The 19,332-nt window shown below is 46.7% G+C and overlaps 1 protein-coding gene across 1 annotated transcript in view; it reads left to right on the top strand.

Moving 5' to 3' along the window:
- The first annotated feature begins 604 nt into the window (after window positions 1-604).
- The window catches only part of CUNH3orf70 (chromosome unknown C3orf70 homolog), a 42,016-nt gene continuing 23,288 nt past the window's right edge, over window positions 605-19,332 (top strand). Inside the window, exon 1 of the mRNA XM_041678125.1 lies at window positions 605-1,062. Within this exon, the coding sequence (XP_041534059.1) occupies window positions 873-1,062 (190 nt within the window). The 5' untranslated portion in view covers window positions 605-872. The remainder of the gene's footprint in view (window positions 1,063-19,332) is intronic.

The raw sequence follows: 19,332 nt of genomic DNA, 5'->3' as shown, positions 1-19,332 counted from the left end.
CGCACTGGCCACACATAGCCATTGCAAGCCACTCAGTGGACACCCCCGCCCCAATCCCATATATCAGGACACAAACCTAACACATCCTCCCACTCCAGTCGCCCGATGACCCTAGCCCAGTACTAGTTCCGAGCGGCTAGCGCTGGGAAGAACCCGCTAGGTCTCGGGCCTTGGGTCACCGCCCGCTGCTGCCCCGCGGCTCCGGGACCCCGCAGGACGCTGTGGCACGCGGGGAAGGGAGTGCCTGGACCAGGCTGGACTGTGTGCCGAAAGGCTGCGGGAGAAGCCAGCTGTAGCCAGAGCCGTGGAGCGCCACCCCCCCCCCCCACACACGAGAGGGCGGGCGGGCGCGTGCGGGACGTGTGTGTGTGTGAGTGAGTGTGTGTGTGTGTGTGTGTGTGTGTGTGTGTGTGTGTGTGTGTGTGTGTGTGTGTAGGGACCCTGGTGACCGTCCTCGTGGCCCTCCCTCCGCTTCAAGAGGCGTGTGAGACCAACTCGCGGGGGCTAGGCTCGCAGAGGGGCGCGGCAGCCTAAGAGTGCGCGTGCGCGTGCAGGCGTGGCGGCCCGAGGGGGTGGGGGAGCAGAGAGGAGGGAGCAGCGGGGAGGACGAAAGAGAGAGAGAAGGGAGGTGGGAGCCGGGAGGAGGGTGGAGAGGAGAAAGAAGGGAGGAGGGAGCTAGGAGGAGGACTCAGGAGGAGGGACCCAGGGCACGGGGAGGTGGCAGGCCAGGCCCAGTCGCTGCGCCCTCCCGGGGTGGCTCCTCCACCAGCCGGTGCCCGCCGCGCCTGCAGCCCGCAGCCCGCTCGCGTCCTGCCCGCCCCGCGCCTCCGCTACGCTCCCGGGCTCCGGTCCCCTGCTCCGCGCCAGGAGACATGAGTGCTGCCGCGGCGCCCGAGCGCGGCTGGAAGAGCGAGAAAGTGGACGAGGCGCAGGCCCTGGCGCGGAGCTGCGCCGCCCGCCGACCCGACTTCCAGCCGTGCGACGGGCTGTCCATCTGTGCCACGCACAGCCACGGCAAGTGCTTCAAGCTGCACTGGTGCTGTCACCTGGGATGGTGTCACTGTAAGTGGAACCGCGTCGGCCTGCGGTCGCCCGCCTGCGGCCCGGCGGTGCCGGGACGACGGGAGGAAATCCCGGGGGAGCCTAGCTGTAGTCACAAAAGGGGACCTCTCTGGCCCAGAGAATCCTGGGTTTGGTTTTCTTTGCTTTTTCTTTTACATACTTGCTTAGAGGTGGTAAAGCCACCAGAGCGACTGCCACCGACAAGGAAACCTTTCCAGGGGTTTGAGTAGGCACGGACATGCCCCTTTCACTTTCTTGCCTTTTCTTTTTGGCTGCTGTTTAGCAGAAAGAGCCCATAGAAGTCCAAGTGATCTCATTTATTGTATTTAGATTGAGGACGAAGTTTGCAGAATGGCTTCTAAGAAGTTAAAAGGAACAGTTTGAAGAGCAAACCCCTTAGACAGCCAGTACAGCATTTGAGCCAAGCCAGAACTAGTCTAGACCAGGCCCTTTCTATTTATCCTGCAAGTTTTAAGTAGATTAAACTTAAGTATCCATTTAATCAGAATTCCACAATTTGATTACTTCGGCATTTAGCTTAATCTCACTGATGAATCATTTCTTTTTAGAAACATTTCTGAAGTCTGTTTCCACATAATCTTAGATTAGAGGGCTTTAAAGTGTTTTAGATACATTTTCCAAGTGATCTCCAATCAAACTTATTTTTCCTGTTATTCAGAAGCAAATGGCTCACAAGAAGAGATGCAATATGTAACAAATCTTTATTTACATTGAGAATATTTGAATATCTTAGTAGAAGTTATGAATTAAAGGATAGAAAATCTTTGCTCTTTTTCCCTTATTGATTCAAGGTCCATGGACAGAGAACAAACATTGGTTTTGCTGTTGTTCCCTCTGCTAAGGGGCCAAACAGAAAGTTTCTGCTTTTCATCACAAGTGTGACTTCAGAGTAGGAAATTGTGGGTGCTAAAGTACACAGGTGGATGATGAATTCGATGTGGGGGGCACCTCCTACGAGCATCCCGTTCATACTGTGGAATGGGGAGAAGTTAAGATGGCCCCGGCCTTTGCCTTTCTTACCTCAGCACTATCCCTCCCAGGTAGAGTTGACTCGTGGGAAGTGTGCATCGAATCAAACCGATTTTTCCTCATTAATGAGACTTGTTCTCCACAGTCCTCCTTATATAGCCTTTTCTCTGTTCCCGCATGTACCTTATGAAATCGTGTGTGCGTGCGCAAGTGCATATGAGCCGTGACGCACTTGTGGCGGTCTGAGGACAACTTTGTGGATTTGGGGGACTCCCTGAACCCTCTTGCTATCTCCCTTCTTCCTAAATCCTACAGAGCAGTCCCATTCTTCTCAAACCATCGTGATCTCCACTCCAGATATGCATATTTGAGCAGACTGAGAGTTTCTTGTACACATAGTTCTTCTTCCTCTGCCTCCCGGCTATTCTCGAGGGAAGTAGGTTTTTCCGAAGCAGCTTTGAACTTCATGTTCACTGAGTGGCTTAGTGGAGACAGCCACCATTTCCCACTGAGGCTGTTGTTTTGTGCTGTTTCTGAACCGTCATTCTGTCCGTCCTTCCTCTTTAGAATAGTTCTCATGTACCTACACATCCTGGTTGTTCTGAACACGTGTGCTCATGTTAGGTGAGAAGTACCCGAGTTCTGCTCTGGCCAGTGTGGACCAAGACTGCCACCTTTCACCTTTGAGTGCTGCTCTGCCTTCGCATAGCTGCACCCTGTTGGCCTTTCTCAGACTCCATGGCACCAGGCTTGCTGCTGTCCCCCTCAGACTAAGCTTGTAAGCTTTAAAACTGGTGGTAATTAATCCCCAGCTTGTCCCTCTCAAAGCTGGATGCGTGGCTTTGGAAACAAGTGCTGATGATACCTTAGGGATTAGCCCATTTTTCTAGGCTACTGTGATTTTAGTCTTGGCTCTCTTATTGGATTGCATGGTGTTTGTGTATTTACGTGTGTATCTCATTCCTCCTGTAGTAAAGCCTGTATCTGCACTCTAGTTATTGAGAATGTAGTTTCAGAGGGAAGGCCACAGAGTCCTGAAGCCTGCTGATAGAGCTGCTGATGGCAGTTCGGAAGGAGCCCTTGTCGAGGCTGCTCCGTAGTTACCTAGTTGCCTCATGCTCTGTTATCCATCTTGTGTCATTAATGTCTGTCTGGGTCAATGGGAAACTTGGTCAACGAAATTGCTGCAGTCCACCAAACACAGGGATTTTTCTGCCGCCTCTTGATCTATGCTCCAGCTATGCGCAATCCTCTTTAGAAAAAGGAAATGAGAATGAGCTCAGGCAACTCAGATTGGTTCCACAATGCTTCCTGCTTTCTTTTAAGAGGTCAGGGATCGATTTTAAATAATCCAAATTTAAGAAAGTATTTCCATGTTGGCAGTTTTTTATGATTTCTTCCCCCCTCCCCGTGTGTGTGTATGTGTGTGGTGTTAGTGTATAATGTGTGTGATGTCTATGTCTGTACACATATGTGTGTGAGGGTATGTGTGTGTTTGGTGTCTGTGTGTACATACATGTGTGTAATATCTTTGTACATCTATGTGCGTTTGTGTGTGAGGGCGTTTAGTGTTTGTATGTCTATGTGTGTGTGAGTGAGGGTATGTTATGTCTCTGTGTGTATAAGTATGTGTGTGTGATGTTATGTCTGTACACACTTGTGTGTTTGTGTGTGTGAGAGTCTCCCGGGGTCTGTCCACCTTTCACCTTGTTTGGGTCAGAGTCCCTTTGCTGTCCGCACACTGGCTGGTCTGTGGGCTTCTGGGGACACTTCTATGTCCACGTCCTCTCAGGGTAGGAGCGCTGGGGTTGCTGACACTGGCTTCCATGCTTGGCTTCTGTGTGGGGTCTGCAGATTTGAACTTAGCTTTTCTCACTTGCACGGCAAGAACTTTGCCCACTGAGCCACCTCCCCAGACCTTCATCTCTTCTTTTAGTCTCTGCCAGGCTCCCGCTCCTGTTCTGTGCTTCCTGCACTGGCAGAGATTCAGGGGTCGCATTCATGAGCAGCTGTGGCATCAAAGCGCCAGGTGCTCCGTTTCTGTCCCCTCACTTGGTTGGGTATCAACTCTTAGTACTTTTTTTTTTTTAACCAAAATAAAATTATTCTTGAGTAGAGACAGTTAACGTATTTGAGAACCTTGTTTTCTGGCATGATTCTTGTAATCTGTGTATTTATGTTACATATTTTCTCTTCATGAGATGTCATGGAGACGAAATGCAGACATTAGTACCGCTGCATCCCACCATTTAAACAGAGTCTAAGGGTGTGTGATCCATGGATTTTTATAATTCCTTTAAAGTCGTACATGGCGTAAATGAGGACACCATTGGCTTGTTCATTGAAGCTGAGAATGCAAAAATTAGAGATATCCCATCATACTTGGGAAAGAGAATCAGAACAATTAAGCAAGTTCAGTATATATGATGGGCACTATATTTATGACGGATGTTAAAACTGTGAAGTTCATAACCGTGTAAGATAGGAAAAGCTGAAAATATGTAGTGTTTACAGAAGACATGTAAATATACACTCATAGGTGCATTCTTATGTGATTACTGTGTTTGGAGGATGACAAGTTATACAATCTAGGACTCTTACTGTGTTACTTAACCCTTTCCCAGTAAGAACGATTTTCAGTTAAATAAATGAACAGATGAAAGTGTCTAAGAAGTGTTCTGAGGGGAAAAAATAAAAGAAGAAGACATGCCTTGGCCGCAGAAGAGAAGTGGGAGAGAGGAAACCATATGAAGGTTCTCGAAACTAGACTTTTGTCCTTGAGTGGCATTCGTTTAGAAGGAAGAAGAAGTTAAAGATGGACGTTGGTGGGTGAATTTGAGAGATGTTTGAGGAGAAGTTCACGGGTGTGAGTGGACTTGGTGTGGGGAAGGAATGTGGTGTTTGTTAGGAACAACTTAAAGGTTTCCGGCCTTTCCAGCTGGGATAGATGGAGAGCCAGTGAGATGGGGAGGGTGGCCACAGAGCCAGTGTGGGTTTAGTGTTTATGTGGTCCTAGTCCTCTCACAGTGGCATCAGTAAGCAGCTGCATGCAGGGCTCGAGAACTCAGAGAGCTTTGGGCTGGAGATTGTTCGGATGTTTTTTGTTTAGAGTTGGAGCCGCGGGGAAAGTGTGGTACCTCCAAGAACAAGAAGACAGCACAAAGCATAAAGATAACCCTTAGGCTTTCTCTTTAGACCATTGTTGAGAGTCAATGCAGGAGGATAAACTGTCAGAGAATCGAGAGAAGAAAAATCTTCAAAGTAGAGGTGAAGGGGCTGAAGGGCAGTGAATTCGGAAGAAGGAACACTGAAATGAAACCAGTATTCATCAGGTTGTTCCTCAGATATTGCTGATTACACTTTGATTTTCCCTCCCTCCCTCCCTCCCTCCCTTCCTTCTTTTTTTTTTTTGCCAGAGAAAGATTTAGCCTTGGATTCATTACTTCAGGAAATATTGACGTATTAGTCAAAGGAATTTGAGATGAATTTTTCAAGGCAAAAAGACAGCAGGAGTCCCAGGAGCTGAGAATTAGGACACCGAGGTGATTGTTTGGGTTTGCTCACTGATTACTTTGTGACAGACTAAACCGACTGTGCCTGTGCGGAGGATATTCTCGACAATCAATGCCATTATGTCCATTTTAAAGTTGATAAAGAAGGCCTGTTGACGTCCAGTAGCTTCCCCACGGGCATATTGCCAGTCACAACCGGTGCCCGTACACGGATCCAGGTATGCCTGATGGTGGAATCTTGACCCAGAGCTGAAACAGAGAAATTTCGAGTTAATGAGCAGAACCAATAGCTCAGGCACATTAGTAGCAGCCATCGAGAGTGTGTTTGAGAAATGGGCAGTGCCACTCACAGTAATGAACTCCAGAAGAGCGAGAGCTGCACAGGCTACTGGATTCGGAGAATAAAATCCAAGTGAAGGGTTATGAAAGAGAAAGTGACGAGATGGTGACAGGCGGGGCTGAGTGGGTGTACGTGATATGATGTAGGTGCCACTAGCAGAGCTCAGAGTTGGCTTCCTCAAGTCACATAAGAGATGAGCTCGGTTTCCTGCAGAATACAGCTCAGAAAATGTCTGTTTCTTTGAGGTTGAAAGCTTCAGAGTGGGACTCAATGTCACCTAAGATGATATTAGCATATCTAAAGAAAGATTGTCTCCACAAAAGGTGGAAAATGGAGCTGTAGGTAGGGTTGGGTGTGATTTTCAGGATGGTCTAGGGGAGACTGTATGCTACCTAAAGGGTGGAGGCCTGGTCTTCAGGCATGGCAATCTGCAGCATTTAGATGTAACTGAATCCCTAGTTATCAATGTCCTATCCAGAGATAAAGAGTGATTAGAGAATTCAGCTGTTAGCTTTAGCGCAAATGTTCTTTGTTAGTCCGTTAGCATTGTAGATTTTATGTTATTCTAGTTCTCCTTTCCCACATCCATACCACTAACTCTAGGGAATCTCACGCTTTCTCATCTCCCCCGATAATGCCTGGTTGCCTCTTCTAAAGGATAGCTCTATCATAGCCATAACCGTAGCTCCAGGGAATATATTCAAGGGGGTGATAGTGAAACGTAGGCCAGAGGAGAAGAGGGCGGTTAGGGAGAACAGTCACCTTCTGCTCAGACTGAAGATCCTGCCGGACCTTGTCTGGTGGTTGAAGAAGAAAGAGAGCTCAGGTCTCGAGTGAGAGACGTGGACTGATGTTCTGGGTGAGTCTCTTTAGGGTTGTCGGAGCGTGGGAAAGCTGGTAGGTGTCCTCACATCAGACTGGTGCTCAGGAATGTGTCGACCCCACCAGCAGCATAAAACAGAGTGCTTATCTACACTAGCTGAGGTCTTGCTGTAAGAGTCTGTGCTAACTCTCCCACTACGAACTGTGCAAACCTAGCAGTGCTGAGGACAGCGGCGTAAACATAAATACTTTGTGGGTGGTTTGATAGTGTGTCCGTTTAGTGAAACAACAGAAGTCGGTTCTTCATCAGGGCCTGTGACCTCAGTGCCTCTGACCAGGTTTGAAATATAGTGATGTGGTAAAATATCCTTGACAGAGCATGGTGGTTTGAATGAGATGTCACCCATAAGTCATAGGTATATGAATACTTTGTCCCCAGTTTGGTGACTGTCTTGGAGGATTGGGTGTGGCCTTGCTGGAGGAAGTATGCCACTGGGCTTTGAGTTAGCTCTTGCTACTTTCTCTTTGTAGTTTGAGATGTGGTCTCTGATCTCTTCCTGCCACCATGCTTCTTCTCGACCATCGGAGACTTGAACCCGCTGGGACCATATGCCCGATTAAATGCTTTCTGTTATGAGTTGCCTTGGTCATGGGGCTTTCTCACAGCAACAGAAAAGAAACTAATACAAAAAGTACCTGGAGACAGGAAGAATTTATTTCAGCTCATAGTTTAAGGTGTGGTACACCATTGCAGGAAGTCAAAGGAGTCAGGAGTTGGAACCACTGTTTAAATTACGCATAGTGGGCTGGAGAGATGGCTCAGCGGTTAAGAGCACTGACTGTTCTTCCAGAGGACCTGAGTTCAATTCCCAGCAACCACATGGGGGCTCACAACCATCTGTAATGAGATCTGGTGCCCTCTGGCCTGCAGGCATCCATGGAGGCAGAATGTTGTATACATAATAAATAAATAAAATCTTAAATAAATACACGTAGTATTCATCTCTCTTTATTCATTTATATAGTCCAGAATCTGCTCTCCTAACAATGACCCCACTCACAGTTAAGATGTGTCTTTCTACATCAGTTAATGTAACTAAAATAATCTCCAGTAGGCATGTCCAGAGGCCCATCTCCCAGACGTTGCTGTATTCTGCCAAGCTGAAAAGGAACCATCATACAGTACCAGATATGCATTCTCTCCCGAGGTCTCTAATTCAGTCACACGTGGTTGGTTACACCATAACGGTCATGCCATTATCGTATAAGTGGGCACATCTTGCCTGGCAGGCCAGCATTTTAATGCACAGGTTTTACTTCTGGGTAAGACCATCGGTGGCTTTTCTCTGCCTGCAGCCTACATGGAGCCTTATGGCATGATGAGGGCTATCTAGCATGGATGAAGCCTCCATCATATTTCCAGTGTGATTTTTATATGTTCTGTAACCAAGATGTATAGTGTCTTCAGCAATATGGCCTCAACATCAAGTTCTAGGGCAACCAAGAGCACTGGCAATAAACTGGATTGTTTGGGGGACCTCTTGGGCATCCACGACCAGTACTCTATAGGGAAGTATCTTATACCAGGCACTGGTACACATTGCTTTGGGAGAGGCATTATCTACCCATGCTGGATATCTCCATTCAAACTTTTTAAGTTGTAATTTTTTTGGTTGCATTTTAGACAGGATCTCACTATATAGCTGTGGCTGACCTGGAACTTGCTGTATAGAACAAGCTGGCTTCAAACTCACAATTGACTTTAACTTGTGTTTCTAAGTTAGTTTACGAAATATGTTTCTATGTGAGTTTTCCTCACATCCTTAGTTTTGACTAACTCTCTCAACCTCTCTTCTTCCGCTGCTCCCATGCCTGTACCACTGCGCCATTTCCTGTGTCACCGCTCCTCCCCTGTGCCTGCCTGTCACATGTGTTCTGCTGTCCCCTCCCGCCAGTCCCCAACAGTTGTCCCTTTCTAACTCCCTGGCCTCTGAAGTCACTCCAAGGGAAACATACACATCTAAAATTTGAAAGCCAGGATCTGCTTCTGAGTGAAAACATGGAGTTTGTCTTTCTGAGCTGGGTTGCCTCACTCAGTATAATATTGTTCCTGCAGATTTCCTAATTTGGTTTTACGTGCACTTATTCATTATCCTCTCATCAGTTGGTGACATGCAGTTGGATTCCATCTCACATCTATTTTGAGCAGAGCAGCAGTGAACATGGATGTGAAAGTGTCTGTAGTAGGAAGTGGAATCCTTCGGGCGCATCCTCAGGAGTGGTATGGCTGAGTCAGATGGTAGCTCTATTTTTAGCTTTTGAGAAACTTCCACCCTGATTTTCATAGTGGCTACACAAGTTTACATTCCTGCCAACAGTGAATAAGGATTCCCCTTCTCCACATCCTTCCAGCATTTGTTACCATTTCATTTCTCAATTTAAAGCATTTTTGGAGACTACATGAATGCTGTATTTACATCATTTTCATCTCTTTCTCTCCTAGCTCCAACTCCTATCATGTCGCCTACTCCATCTCAAATTAGTGACCTCTTTTATAATTACACAGCCACACCAAGCAAACAAAACAGCACCCCGAATCTAGAGTCCAGCTAGTGTTGTTCTCATGTGACAACCAGTTGGGATTGGAAAATTTATTCGGTGATTTGTACCCGAAGAAGATTGATTCTTCCTCTCTCAGAAACCATTGCCTGTAGCACCTCATCTAGAAGTGAGGCCCTATGAAATTTCCCGCCTGCATTGGCATGCTGACTTGTTTGTTACTATGCAGGTCTTGTTTAGCAAACTGTATCGTTGAGATTTCATGGGTGCAGAATCCTTACCATGTCTGCATGACACAACATAGCCTCAGGCATCTATCTGGTCCTCTGGCTCCTATAAACTCTCTGCCCCCTTCTGTGATGTTCCCTGAGCCTAGGGGTAAGCATTGCACTGTAGATGTTCCACAAGACACCCCATTGTCACCTGTTCTCTGTCACCTCTTCTCTACATTGACCAGTTGTGTATTTCTGTCTGGTCTCTGTCCACTGCAAAAACAAGCCACTCATCAATTGTAGATATCTAAGCTGTTTCCATTTCCTAGCTGTTGTGAATGGAGCAGCAGTGAACATGGCTAACCAGTGTCTGTACAGTAGGATACCAAGTCTTTGGGTGTGTGCCAAGGAGTGCTATAGCTGGCTCATATGGTCAATCTGCTTTGAGCTCTTGAGGACTCTGCAGGTTGACGTCCACAGTGGTTGCACCAGTTTGCAATCTCACCAGCAGTGAACGAGGGCTCCCCATTTCCCTCCTTCTTGTCAGCATTTGTTGTTGTTTTCTTGATCTTAGCCATTCTGACTAGGGTAAGATGGGCTCTCGGCGTAGTCTTCATTTCCATGTCTCTAATTGCTAATGATACGGAAGGCTTTTTAAGGTGGGGCCGTCTGTATGAGTTTGGAGCCGATCATTGTAGACTGGTGAGCTGGAACATTGGGCGCACAACTGAAGACAATGGTTCCTCTCTTCACAAGATTATCAGTAGCTAGCAGTTGAGAAGTAAGGGTAGGACCTCATGAGCCATTTTCCCATATCAAGTGACTGTTGACAGGGCCAGTCTTGTACAGGCTTCATGCAGGTGACTGCAGCTTGCTGTGAGTTCGTGATTGCCATGGCCGTGCTATGCCTAGAGAATGGTACTTGACAGCCCTTCCTCCATCTTCTGACTTACAGTCTTTCTGCCTCCTCTTCTACAAGGTTCCTGAACTTTTAGAGAGGGTGGTGGTTGTACCAGCCCATTCTCCAAGCCAGAGTTCCACATCTTCATGAACTCACCTGTGCCCATGTGCAAAAGAGCATCACATCTGGCCTTGGTGGCGATTGACCTTCCCTCATAGGAAGGGTAGCGGGGAGAGGCATGAGACTTTCCAGCCATCCCAGGGTTTCAAGTTTTATGTTAAAATCTTTGATCTGTTTCAAGTTTATGTTTTTTTGGGCAATCTAGTGTCATTTTTCTCTATGTAGATACATAGTTTCCCCAGCGTCACTTATTGAAGCTTGGGTGTATATTTTTGCTGTCTTTGTCAAAATAAAATGGACTTATATCTGAGTCCTTAGTTTATTCTATTGATTTATGTTTCTGTTTTGTGTCAGCTCCGTATCTTCATTGTTAGGGCTCTGTGGTCTAATCTCAAATTGAGTATGTTTTGTTCATGATGTCTTTGGCTACTCAGGATCTTTTGTTGCCTCCTTATGAATTTTAAGATTTTTTTTTCTATTTGTGAATAACATCACTGGAACTTTTTTTTCCCTTTTATTGACAATAAGAACCATGTGGTTGCTAGGAATTAAACTCGGGAGCTCTGGAAGAGCAGCCAGTGCTCTGAACCGCTGAACCTTCTCTCCAGCTCGCCTTTTAAAGCTTTTATTTGGTGGCAGTTTCACATGGGAGAGGCCTTACGTTCAATTGCCACGAATTGACATCGATGTCAAAGCAAAGACCATTCCATCTCATCATGCCCTTGTGAAGTGCTTTTGTTACAGACTTCACTTAGTAATACAGAAATATCATTTGACCCACAGAGAATCATTGATGTCATTTCTTAGCACAGCGTGAAGCTGTGTTTTAGAGTTAATGTATTTTTCATACTGACTTTGTAAAATTATAGCTATACCTATAATGCTTATCCTCATATTTTTTAAAATCTGTGGTTGGTAGAGTTAGTTTCTGCATTAACTTTGGGTTCATCTTAACAGATTCATATATGAGCTTCCACAAGAGGGTCTCTGTTTTTAGTTTTGCCTGGATACGTGTAAAAGTGATCTCTGCTTGCTATTGTCATTTAATATTGCATTGCCCTCAACATGTTATCTAAGCATTCAATTATATACTCAAAACCTTTTTGCTAATGACAGGTGGAGACACGAATTCAGAAGTTGTGATCCATGCTAGACACCCAGTGGGTATGTGTCAAGTAATTGACCTCAGGCAGTATTGTTTGTAATTAGTTGATCAAGTTGCACACATTCAGATCTGTCCCAGCATTTGTGTCTTGTTTTTCAGCAAAACCAACCATATTAAGGAGGTCATAAAATAGGTTTGTTTTGTAGCTTTGCCATACGTTAGGTACAGTTGCACTGATAATGTCTTTTATAACTTCATAAATCACATGTGATAGAAATATACCCACTAGTGTTTCTGGATCCTGGAAAAGAAAGAGTTTGTACTGCCAGGCTACACGGCAAGATTCAACAGTCAATGTGGCCTGCTCTGGACTCCCTCACCACTTTGGTGAGGATCTTCCTATCTGTTTTACATAAAGAGGAAAGTTAGGAGAATCATCAACATTACTGTTTGTGTTGACTCAATGTCCTCAAGGGGAAATCACATTCTTTTTCAGAAAAGAAGCTGGAGACCTCACACTTGCTGATTATAGTGTTTGATAAATAAAATGAGCAAAAAAATCTCTCTGGAGCCTGTGTGTGGGTGTGGGTGTGTGTACGTGTACATGCATACTCGAGCACTTGTGCATATGCGTGTGAGTTTGTGTGCACACGTGGGTTGTCAGTGAGACAGATTAAGAGAGACTTGACTTTCCTGAAAGGCATTCAGCCAGGGGGCCAAGCACTAACGCAATGTGAATTCATCACAGGGGCGGGACACTAGAGATAAGGACTTAAAGAGGTTGCAGGTTGATAGCTAACCAGGTGCAGTTGGGTATGATCTAACCAGGTGCAGTTAGGTATGAGTTAACCAGGTACAGTTCGGTATGAGCTAACCAGGTATAGTTAAGTATGAGCTAACCAAGCGTAGGTGTATGAGCTAACCAGGTGCAGCTGGGCATGAGCTAACCAGGTCCAGCTGGGTATACACTAACTAGGGGGAGGTGGGTAACCAGATGAGAAAGATAGCGAAGTTTTGCATCTGATGTAGTTAATAGTAACTGCCTTAGTTAGGGTTTCTATTGCTGTGAAGCAAGACACCATGACTACAGCAATTCTTATAAAGAAAACATTTAATTGGAGTGGCTCATTTATGGTTTCAGAGGTGCAGTCCATTGTCATCATGATGGGGAGCATGGTGCTTTGCAGGCAGACGTGATGCTGGAGCAGAGAGTCCTCCACCATGCAGGCAACAGGAAGTCAACTGACTGTCACACTGAGGGGAACTTGAGAAAAAGACCTCAAAGCCCACACACTTCTCCCAATAAGACCACACCTACTTCAACAAGGCCACACCTCCTAATAGTGCCACTCCTTTGGGGGTCCATTTTCTTTCAAACCACCATAGTAACAGACTCAATTGCAAGCAATAGTAGTTTCTAACCAGAAGCATCCACAACTATTCTAGAAAGAAGACCACCCAGATCATCCCATACACAGGAACCAAGTCTGAGGTAGAAGACTGTAGTTGCCTCTTGGTAGCTGTGATAGAGTTGGCTCTGCTGAGGTAAGCTACAATCTGGTCATGCAAACATGAAAACAAAGAGAGCATATTTCTGTTAACTGGGAGCAGACCCTGCCGAGGGCTAGGACCGGAGAGACACTGGCGAGGTCAGTACAACTAGAAGCTGTACTGCGAGGAATGTCAGAGGAGGATGGAAGAGAGTTTCCTAGAATCCTGGCTAGGGCCAGTCAGGGAATGATGAGAAGACAGACACACAGACTCAGTACAGTGGAGTTGGGATTGGATAGGGTTCTACTACCCCTATGACTATTGCCAAAATTTGGAGCTTCCGAGTGTTTATTGTGTACAGCATAGGGGAGGGGCTGTTCTGAGTAGGAGACCTCTCTAGGAGAACAGCGGGAGGAGGAAGCACCATGGCCAGTCTTTGTACACGCTAATCAGTCATTCATAAATATTCATACTTGCCATCCTAGGGACAGCTTTGCCATTCCTCTTGAGCCTGGTCCCTATGGGTACCAGCATTGTCAAATTGTTCCATGGGTCAGTTGGTTCACAGCATGGCCATGCCCGGGTCAAAATACATGTCCTCTGGGGACTCCACTCACTCAGGACCCTCCACCCCTACAGGTTCAGAGCAAGTCAACTCCCCTAATTAGATGGACAGAAGACATCATCCCCTGTTGTTAGGCTGATGTGCAGAGAGCTTGTAGGTCCTTCATTAGCTTAACTTGTGCAGTGCGCAGAGAATTAACCAGTCTCATTAGAAATGGCCTCAGGCATTGTCCAGTTCCCTCCTTAAATGCTGTTTGAAATCCTACACAGCCAGATTAACACATTCTCCCCGCTCTCTCGGAGTCCCCTCCGGAGCTTTGCTTAACTCTCTGGAGCTCTGCTTTCTGCTGTAAATCTTTCATCTTTTTTCTTTCTGTAAGAATAAAACTCGGAAACTTGCCCTCCATCTTTTGAATTCATGCAATGAGGACCCAGACCCACCTAGAGCTTCGGTCAGCACACCCAAGGACACTTCCTTTTCCCATTTCAGTGCTGGACAGAACTTACCTCCGGATATGCTAATTTATGCTAATCTTCATTTCAAGCACTTCTTGATGGTTTTCTATTTCTCTTGAAGTGACAGGAGCTGTCAGGGTTGGTCAAAGTGACCAGCTCAGCTACTAGACTGATAGCTGTCAGATGTGGCCCAGGCACAGCCTAAGAGGCATCTGCCCCGGGATGGGCAGGGACCAAGGCTGCACTGCAGTGTTACTGTCATTGTCAGTCCCTGAGTCTGGCTACCCTGTGAGAACATTTCTACCTGAAGCCCCATCTGTCTTAGTTAGGGATTCTATTGCTGTGGAGAGACACCACGGCCACAGCAACTTTTATAAAGGAAAACATTTAATTGGAGTGGTTCAGAGGTTCAGTCCATTATCATCATGTTGGGACAGGCCGACATGGTGCTGGAGAGGTAGCTGAGAGCCCTACATCTTACAGGCAACAGGAAGTTGTCTGAGATACTGTGTGGTACCTTGAGCATATATGAGACCCCAAAGCCCGCCCCCACAGTGACACACTTCCTCCAACAAGACCACACCTCGTCCACAAGGCCACAGCCTGTAACAGTGCCGCTCCATTTGGAGGCCATTTTCTTTCAGACACCGCACCATCGGAGTCAGTAGCAAGTGTTGTTTTTGCGGAAGGAGAAGGAACTGTCAATCGAGAGCCCTGTTTTTGTGATCTGGTGAGTTGCTTGCTTTAAATACTCAGCAAGTGCACAGTGAAACTGGGTTTCACATGGAAACATCATGATGAGACTTTAGTTGTGGGAGCCCCAAGGAGACTTGACTGAAGCCACAGAGACCTCCAGCTGCCATAGCTGCTGCATCTGTCCCAGAGGCCACCATATTAACAACTACCTTAAAGTTTTTGTTTCAGTCATTATCACTGTAGATACCCTGCTATGGCTCTAAAAAAATGCATGTGGCTTTGGTAAGTGTTGATGCTCCTACCCCACAGCCTTTCCATATGTCGCCACGTATTGCAGAAGTCTCACTACAGCCCAGAAAGAGCACCTCCCCACCCGTGACCTGCAGGACAGCCAGACTTGGTGTACCTCCTCACCCATGACCCCAGGACAGTCAGGCTCAGTGCACCTCCTCACCCATGACCTGCAGGACAGCCAGGCTCAGGGTAACTCCTCACCCATGACCTGCAGGACAGCCAGGCTCAGGGTAACTCCTCACTCATGACCCCAGGACAGCCAGACTCGGTGCACCTCCCCACCCATGACCCCCAGGACATCCAGGCCCAGTGTACCTTTCAGAGTGTGGTGACTAAGCAGAATGTTTGTGAATAGCAGATAGGAGGCTGGGCACGTGTGTGCCTGGCTAAGCAGCCATCTTCTAATTCTCAGAAAATCAAGAGACCTGTTCACTGCCCTCCATGCTGCAGCACAGCTTCAGTAAAGCCTACTGCAGGTGGATGTTGTGGACCTGTGGTTTTTCAGGGAGCGTGGACCAAGATGGTTGTAGACAACACGAGATGCTTATCTGTGGGCTCCTAGGTCGAGTGGACCGGGATAGACACCAGAGCAGACAACACGGGCTGTTAGCTCCCAGCACAGTTAGCAGTAGGGGAGTTTGAAGGCATGGGGCAGAGACCGTTGAAAGGGGAAGGGAGGGAGGAGAGCTGAGGCTAAGGACAGCAAGGATTCTGGAAGAGCCACAAGCTCCAGCTGCTGGAAGAGTTCCATCCAAAGAGCTGCTGAGAGTCCCCAGCTCCAGCTGCTAAAGGGCCTGTAGGAATGGCTAGAGCTGAGCTGCTGGCTCTCCGCGTGCATGGCAACACTAGATGCTGAGGGCTGTTGGCACTCACACATTTGGAGCAATAACCGCTGAGAACTGAAGGCCATTGCTGTTCCGTGCACAGAGCTGCCAGCACTGAAGGAGCTGCCCTTTGCATCTTCATGATTTCTATCCAGAGCCAGTAAAGGATCTTCATCCAGCTGGTGACAGCGAGGGTCAAATTCAGGGTCACATGTTTGCTAGGCCCACGCGCTACCACTGTGTTAATCCTTTGGCCTTGTAGTTTATTAATTTGACACCTGGTAGTAATCTGTGATGCAATTTTGAGAATTAGAGATAATGTAATACCTTGTAGCATTGGCAGCTCCCTTGATCATAGTTGTCTTTATAGTCTTGATAAGCCAGCACCTAGCGATTAAAGACTTAATAGGAACACAGTGTCCTGAGCTTGTGGTTCGAGGGTTCTGGAACATGAGACTGAATTACTTCATTTGCCAGGAGAGGACTAGATGCTAAGAATAAAGGACTTCTGGGAAGCTTGTTAGACCTGTGAATGTAAAGCCGTCATAGCAACCCGGCTGCTCTCTAGAGCAGCACCCAGCCTCCCACAGAGCAGTGTTGGTGTGGCAAGGCCGTAGGGCCTTGACATATAGCCCAGGCTGGCCTCGAACCTTAAACTCCTATGTACTCTAGGCTAGTCTCAAACTTGTGGCAGTCCTCCTGCTTCAGCCTCCTACCTGTTGGGGTCACAGGTGTGCACCACCACGCCTAACCAGCCAGCCATACTTTCTGCTGGCTGTTCTGCCCTGTTAGTATGTCAAGTTTTGGGTTGCAGCCTGTGAACTCAGCTTCTGGCATTAGGCATCGCTTTACCCATGAGATACAGCAGAAGTGTAAAGAGAAGGCTATGTGAGCGAAACCACTGAAGTCATATAAACCTAAGTGCTGTTCACTCCTCTGCTCACAGAGGAACCGAGGCAGCAGGTCTGGGAGGGGAGGTGCTTCTCTGGTCGGTGCGTTGGCTGTGCTTCTGAGATTATGGCATTTGTCCCCCTGTGCGTGAGAAGGGATCAAGGGAGAGTGAGGCAGCAACTGTAGTCTCCATCACAGGCTTGACTCCCGTTCCCCAGACGCTGTGTTCTAAGCCATGGCTGATGTTAGGGTGTCATTTAGTGTGAGCTCACTCATTCGCTCCTGTTTCCCAGCATGTAGCAGATTATACGTTCCTGATTTCTGCTGGTTTGTAAGATGCTGAAAAGATGATGGTGCAGCTCCCCTGCTAGAATACTTGCATGGCATGCGACAGTTCAAATCAAATGCACACGCACACCTATAATCCCTGCATTTGGGAAGTGCAGGGAGGGGTTCAGGAGTTCAAGGTCATCCTTGGCTATGTTGTGAGTTCTAGGCAGCCTGGGCTCCATAGACTCTGCCTCAAAGAAGAAAGTTACTGAACATAAAATCTTATTGACAATATTGCTTTTTGCTTATTTAGGGAATTCTTAGAGTAGGAATAGATAAATTATGAGATCATTTGTGGGCTTAACTATTGCAGGAGGGGCCTGCTTGTTGGTTCCTGGCCTCCTGGCTAGCTTAGACCTGAAATAATCACACAGAAACTGTGTTAATTAAATCACTGCTTGGCCCATTAGCTCTAGCTTCTTATTGGCTAACTCTTACATCTTAATTTAACCCATCTCCATTAATCTCTGCATCACCGCAAGGTTGTGGCCTACCAGCAAAGTTTTAGCACATCTGTCTCTAATGGCTCGATGGCATCTCTCTGACTCCGCCTTCCTCCTCCCATGCTATAGGCCAAGCCAGTTTTTTATTCATTAACCAATAAAAGCAACACATAGACAGAAGGACCTCCCACCATCACTTAACAACCCTTCTTGTAAATTGATGTAATTTCTTCATGAACTTTCTTGGTTTTTGACATAAAGTTAGGCAGAACAGATACACACGTTAAAATGTTGTAATTTATTTACAACAGAATGAAACTGAAAAATGTGTCTCTAGTTAGGTTCTAGAAACAGTTTTATATTCTGCGTGTGTGGGTGCATGTGGAGGCTAGGTTAATGTGGAGTGCCCCCCTCAAGTGCTCTCTACCTTATTTTATTTTTAATTAAAGCTTCGCTTATTTGTGTGTGTGTGTGTGTGTGTGTGTGTGTGTGTGTGTGTGCATTTGTTCTCACACACGCAGGTGTCTGTGGGTGCTCGTGCTGTGACGCGCATATGGAGGCCAGAAGACAGCTTTGTGGAGCTCGGTCTCTTCTTCCACTGGTGCCTAGGTTCTGTGGCTTCATCTCAAGTCACCAGGCTCACCAGCGGGTGCCCTTTACCCACTGAACTATCTTGCCAGCCTGCTCTATCTTATTTTTTTTGAGTCAGGGTCTCTAAGATGACCTAGAGCTCACCAGTTTGTCTAGCTTTGCCATTAGGGAAGCTCCAGGGATCCTTACTGTCTCTGCCTCCCTAGCCTGAAGATTACAGGCATGTGATGGAGCACCTTGCTTAAAAAAAGAAAACAAAAAACATGGGTTGTAGAAACTGAACTCACCATGCTTGCGTAGCCATAGATTTACTGACTGTTCCACGCCCCCAGCTCGTCAATTACATATTCTTACCTATAGCATACAGACAGAGATGTGTAACATCACTGTCACTACTTAGAATCTCTTCACAAATTTTGGCTGTTGTTTGGATCTTAAGTGTCTGTCAAAGGCTCGTGGGTTAATGTGTTAGTGTGTGACTGGGCGGTGGTGTGACCTTTAACAAGGATGCTCTAGGAAGAAGTCTTTGAGTCATTGCAAGTGTGCCTGGGAGGTTATTATGAGTCCCATGATGGCTAATCTTGATTCTCTTGATGGGATTTGGAATCACTATGGCAACAATCTCTAGGCATGTCTGCGAGCAATCATCTCAATTGCTTTACTTGAGGTGGGAAGATACATTCTAAATGTAGTACCTTTACATGGCCTAAGGTCAGGGATCTTACTGCAGCTACGAGAAGGTAATTAATACAGAGAAGCTGGTACTGAGAAGCCGGGCCATTTGCTAGCGAAAACTTGACCGTGTGGCTTGGAGGACTTCGGAACTGGGTTGCATGAGGCATGTGGTTGAGTTTGGAGCTTTGGGCAGGAAAAGTCCCAGAGTGCTGTAAGCAGACCTTAATGGGCCATTGGGATGGGAGTCTGGAAGACCAGAACACAAGAGAAATGCAGACAGTGGAGACCAAGATCGTGATGTTTCAGAGGAGAACATGGACTCCTGTAGGAACTGGACTAGGTCCATTCCTCTTATATCCTGGCAAAGAATCTGGCCACAGCCTACCTGGATCCAGAGAATTTCAGTGAGGTTAAATTTAAAGGTATGCCAATATACTTGGTGGAGGAATTTTCA

This window comes from Microtus oregoni, unplaced genomic scaffold (assembly GCF_018167655.1).
Source record: "Microtus oregoni isolate MIOR12 unplaced genomic scaffold, Mior012 000029F_ref0000214, whole genome shotgun sequence".
Classification (NCBI taxonomy): domain Eukaryota; kingdom Metazoa; phylum Chordata; class Mammalia; order Rodentia; family Cricetidae; genus Microtus; species Microtus oregoni.
This window is presented reverse-complemented; position numbering and strand designations above follow the sequence as displayed.